This window comes from Corylus avellana, chromosome ca10 (genome assembly GCF_901000735.1).
Source record: "Corylus avellana chromosome ca10, CavTom2PMs-1.0".
Taxonomy (NCBI): Eukaryota; Viridiplantae; Streptophyta; class Magnoliopsida; order Fagales; family Betulaceae; genus Corylus; species Corylus avellana.
The window spans coordinates 20,224,017-20,230,063 of record NC_081550.1 but is presented as its reverse complement, the minus strand read 5'-3'; the positions used below and the strand labels follow the sequence as shown (position 1 = coordinate 20,230,063).

Below are 6,047 nucleotides of genomic sequence, written 5' to 3'. Positions count from 1 at the left end.
CCTTAGTTTTTCTTATGAGTAATGTTATTTAGTAAATTGTTATACGACTTTCGTAAAATTGAAATAAGGTGATAGTGAAAATCAGTATTTAATTTAAATCAAAAAGGACTTTGTAAAAAATGGGAAAAACTTCACTTACTCTTATTGTTCTATTACATTTGCAATTATATATGCCCTCAAACCTTAAAAAGTTGCAATTTCACAAAACCATGTTTGAAAACTTTACAATGTCACTTGACCATTAGGATTTTTCGTTAAATCCTAATGAATAAAGCTAAAAGACAAAAAAGAAATAGAACATTGACCCGGCCCACGGCCAAGCTGGTTGTGGGTGGATGCTTTTCATTTTTTAAATTTGCAAGAATTTCAGAAATCCCTCCCTGAACTTTCATGTATTTTGAAAGTAATTCTTGAAGTTAAAAAACTCTCAGTTAAGATTAAACTTTCAATTGATTTCAATTACCCCATTCGGTTAGGATTTTCCGTTAAATATTTTCAAAATACCCATGATTTTTTATTATAAAAAATAGGAGAAACTTCACAAACCCACCCCCCCCAACTTCTACACATTTTGACAGTACCTCACGAAGTTTCTCCTCAAAAATAAAATAAAAAATTGTAAAGATTTAGACTTTTAAAAAAAAAAAAAAAAAACCATATTTGCAATATTTTTGCAACATCTTTGCAATATATATATACATGAATGGGTATTTTGACATGATTTAACGAAAAATACTAACGAAATAAGGTAATTCGAAGAAATTGAAAGTTCAATACCCTTAATTGAGCGTTTTTAAACTTGGAGGGGATAGTGTCATGACGAATGAAAGTTCATGAGGGTCTTGAAGTTTCCCCAAAAATTAAGTATTTAATTATGATTATTTTGTAATATTATAAGTTTTACAGAGGTATAAGGGACATTTCACTTATTAACTGTTTTATTTAACCATAAATCCTAACGGTATGGGAAAATTATAAAGTTTTCAAACAAGGAGACCCAACAATACAACTTTTTAAAGTTTCAAGGTACAATTGAAAAAGTAATGGAACATCCAGGGAGGTAAGTGAAGTTTCCTCCAAAAAAACATTAATTTTTTTTTTTTTTTTTCACATCATACCAATTGTATGGCAGTTGTATATATAACAGTCTAATAAATAGAATTTTTTTTTTTGTTATGATCACACATTTACATATTTGATGAGATTGTTGAGGTGGAGATTCTATTTATTGTAATTGAACAGTTGTCTTGATTTTATGTGAACCAGGTAGGCATAATCCTTGGTCCATCTCTCCTAGGACGCTTCAAAATATTCAAAAATGTTTTGTTCTCGATAAAGAGTCAAGAAATAATAGGAATTTTGTCACTCCTTAGTTACACACTCTTTCTATTTGTGAGTGGGGTGAAAATGGATATGGGAATGATAAAAAGAAATGGAAGAAAAACCTTGTTTACTGGTGTTGCAAGCATGTTGTTGCCTTTGCTAATTGGGTTGTCAGTCGAAGTGAAAATTGGAAGGCTATGGTTGAAAAAAGAATCATATCAACTTCCATATATAACAATAGCACATTGTATAACTTCATTTCCAGTCCTTGCTTTGCTTCTGGAGGACCTCAAGATCCTAAATTCTGAACTTGGTCGATTAAGCCTATCTACAACAATGATATGCGACATGTTATCCTTGTTGGCTCTCGTTAGTAGCTCCTTAATTAGAAATTACCTGGTGCAAGGTACTATGTTCTCGGCTATAGATTTGGGAGCAATCATCATCTATATTGTTGTCCTTGTATATGCAATTCGACCAGCAATGTTTTGGGTAATCAGGCAAACACCGAAAGGCAGGCCTATTAGAGACGTATACATTCATATCATCATGCTAATGATCCTTGGATTCAGCTTGCTTTCTAATTATTTTGGTGAGAGTTTACTCTATGGACCTTTCATTCTCGGTTTGGCAATACCAGATGGACCGCCTTTAGGATCAACCATTGTCAACAAGTTCAACTGCTTCATTTCAGATGTGTTTCTGCCACTCTACGTGACTACTTGTGCTATGAGAACAGATTTGCGTTTAATCAAATTCGATAACAGTTTCATGACATTCAACGGAATCCTCATTGTTTTGATTTTTATGGCCAAAATGTTGGGTTCTTTGGTTCCTCCTTTGTACGCCAAAATGCCATTAAACGATGCTCTGGCACTCGCTCTCTTAATGAGTTTCAAAGGTGTAACCCAACTAGAATACTACTCATTTCTCAACGATATTGAGGTAATTATTTCTTTTCTCCCCTTTTTTTTTCACTAGAAAATGAAATTACCTTTTTCTTTTTGGTTTCATTGTGTATGCCTATGATAGACATTAATTAGATAGATGCCTTCTTCTTCTTTTTTTATGGTGTGAATATATATCATTTTTAATTCAAACCTACAGTTCAGTCCTTTTTCCCTATATCCTAGCATTGTGAAAGGAAAATTGCATGTTGGATTTTTCTTTCTTATCCTCTTACTTAATTTTCAACGTACAATACTTACCCTAAAGAAAAATCAACATTGAGATTTAAAGTAAAGGAAGAAAGCATTATAATAAATTATCTTTTATTCCAAATGTGATGAGTTGATATTTCATGGTTAAAAGTATTTTAAGCAAAAGTACTAGAATTAAGAAGGAAAGAAAATATTGATCTTCTTGAAATATCATACTATATTGCAAAATACATTTTCTAGCACATAATCTTTAGTATAGTAAAAAACATTGTTTTCTTGAACAACGTCATCTTTCTCTAACATTTTGTTTACTTAAGCGTAGGTCATGACAGACCAAGTGTTCACTTTGTCATGTGTTTGCATCCTAGTGATTGCAATTTTCGTGCCACTCCTAGTGAAGTTCTTGTACCACCCTTCAAGAAGGTATGCAGGTTACCAGAAAAGAGATATTATGCATTGCAGAGCCAACACGGAGCTCCGAATCCTTGTTTGCATTCATAGGCCAGATAATATTGCTGCTGTAATCAAACTACTTGAAGTCTCGTGCCCATCTAGAGAAAGGCCTCTTGCTGTTTATGTGCTTCACCTTATCGAGTTAATTGGTCGAACATCTCCTATTTTTATTTCCCACCAAGTGCAGAAAAAGATTGTGTCCAATAGTTCATATTCTGAGAATGTTATTCTCGCCTTCAATAACTTTGAACAAGACAATCAAGGTGTTGTATCAGTAAACATCTTCACGTCAATCTCAGTACTACAATCCATGCATGAAGATATATGCATCCTTGGATTGGACAAACTTACATCCCTCATAGTACTCCCGTTCCACCGAAAATGGTCCACTAATGGTACTATTGAATCAGAGGACAATACCGTAAGAATCTTAAATTGCAATATGCTTGAACTAGCCCCCTGCTCTATTGGGATTCTTGTTGACGGTGGTTATTTAGGTCACCAAATGGTTTCATCACAATCATTATGTTCTGTTGCTATGTTCTTTTTAGGAGGTAATGATGATCAAGAGGCATTGGCTTTTGCCAATCGCATGGCCAATCACTCGAAAATTGCCCTGACTGTGGTTCACTTTGTTGCATCTGACACTGAAGGCGATACCCGCTTGGACAAATTGTTTGACAATGAGATACTAAATCATATTAAACTTAACAATGTGGGTAATGAATATGTGATATTTCAAGAGAGAATTGTGAAAGATGGGGCTCAAACAGCACTGATAGTTCGAGGTATGATGAATGAATATGACCTTATTATTGTTGGTAGACGGCATAACGTAGAGACTTCGCAGACATCCGGCCTTGCAGAATGGAGTGAATTTCCAGAGTTGGGAATTATGGGAGACTTGCTTGTCTCATTAAATCTTAACAGCACAACTTCTGTTTTTGTGGTGCAACAACAACAAAAGAAGACCTAGTCCTCAACTTGGGAAGCTGGATAGCTCTTATATCCTTCTAACCTTCTCGAATAGGAAACTCAATCCATTTATCTTCTCAGGGTGTATATATAAAATTATGAATAATATTATTTAGTAGACTGTTATATGAATATCATATAGTTTGATGATGTTCCCATGAGGAAAAAAAATAAAATTGGATCAACACTTGTAAAGAAAATAAAAATCAATGACTACTTTTCATGGCCCCGTCATCCAAGTTATATGACAGTTGTATAGCAGTCTACTAAATAGCATTACTCTAAAATTATACCCAATGTAAATAGGTAATTTATTGTTTGCTTTTTTTTTGTAGTAATATGTAATTTATTGTTAGGCTTATTGTTAGAATTGGCACAAAGCTTTATTTTTCCTTTTCTGAGTGAGGAAATTTTCAAACGCTTGGAGACATAGCGTAAAGTTGACATCATGAGCTTGGCCTTCTTGACCATGAGATTCTCCCATTAAAGTTAATGGACAATGGAGCAGCTAATCAGAGAGTTGACGGAGCGTAAGGGCTAGGGTTTCTATTGTCAGCATTTGACAGAAAAAGTGTGAAGCTGATTCAACAAGAAAACCCACACAAAAAAACGAGAAATACAAAAACAGAGTATAAGTATTGGAATTTGAACCATAAACTAGGGGTATCAACCCAATTCCGATTACTAGTTAATGGCTAAAATTGGTAACCGTTATCGGTGTACCCAGTTATTAAATTTAGAAAATCAAAACCGATAACCGGTTACCCTGTTATGTAATAACCAGCTGGTTACAGGTTAGTACCCAGTTATCCCAACCGGTAACCCAGTTTTCAAAAAATTGTGCATTTGGGCCTATTTTTTTAGCATAATTTAGGCATTTTTTGCCCTTTAAAAAAATAATTATGGTTTTTTTAGCCCAATAAACTAGGCTTAAGTATGGTGATTCTTTACTTTCATAATACATTTTAAAAGTGACCTAAAAACCCAAAGAAAAAAATAAAAACATGTATGTATACAATTCAATTACCAACAGAAATAACCCTTACAATAAAAATAATCATAAACATATTAAAACATAATATAATATAGCCTTAACACTGTAAACGTCTGACCAAGTCACCAAGAAGTAAGAACACAACAATGCACATAATCACATAATTATGACTATAATGCCATATCTACCACCTCAAATTTACCAGTTGTGTGGAATCAATTGGGAAATTTCATAAACAATGTCTACGAAACATAAAAGAATCTATCAGTTGCAATGAATTCAAAATAGAAGAAGGCTAACGGATCATTTCCAGAAAAAAACAAAAAACAAAAATAGAAATATAATTTGCTTTATATATATATATATATATATATATATATATATATATTAAGAAAAAATGCAACATTAGTCATTGTGGTTTAGTTCTTTACAATTAGACCCATACAATATCAAAATAAATTCAAATGTCCCTGAGGTATGCCAAAAAAATAATTTAGTCCATTCAGTCAAATTTCGTCCATTAATTTAACAATTCTATTGGCTCTAACTATCAGAATTTGTTAAGTCAGTAAACGAAATTTAACTGTAGTGACTAAATTGTTTTTTATGGCATACATCATAGACCTTTGAGTTCATTTTGATACCACAGAGAGTTAATTGCAAATAAAATAAACCATATGGATTGATTTTGCATTTTTCCCTATATATTAAGATAATTTTAACTAACTCCATTTGCTCCTAGTTTAGTATATATATGAGGCAGATTGACTTGGCACTATATAAGATAATTTTTCAATACTATTTGTTAAAGAAAATGCGCTAGATTGAAGTTATAAATGTGCAATGTATGTATTCATATTTTTATAAATTTTATAATATAAGAGACATTTATCTTGTTAGCCGTTTGAGTTAAATAAAATAATTAAAAAAAAAATGCTAGGGGTCAATAAGTTCACCTATTTTGCCTATATTCCCTTACAATCAACCATTGGATTTGTATATTTACGTAGATTTCACATAAGTCAATGGTGGACCTCACAAATCTAATGGTTAATTGTAAGGGAATATAGGCAAAATATGGAAAATTTATTGACCCCTACCATTTCTCTAAAAAATAAAAAATAAAAAATAAAAAACCAATA

General features: G+C 32.4%; 1 protein-coding gene across 1 annotated transcript; it reads left to right on the top strand.

The window, feature by feature from the left end:
- The first annotated feature begins 1,407 nt into the window (after window positions 1–1,407).
- Window positions 1,408–3,912, top strand: LOC132163123 (cation/H(+) antiporter 3-like). The gene is made up of 2 exons (XM_059573317.1): window positions 1,408–2,268; window positions 2,806–3,912. Exons 1-2 carry the CDS (start codon window positions 1,408–1,410, stop codon window positions 3,910–3,912), a joined length of 1,968 nt encoding a protein of 655 aa, XP_059429300.1.
- Window positions 3,913–6,047: the final 2,135 nt, after the last annotated feature.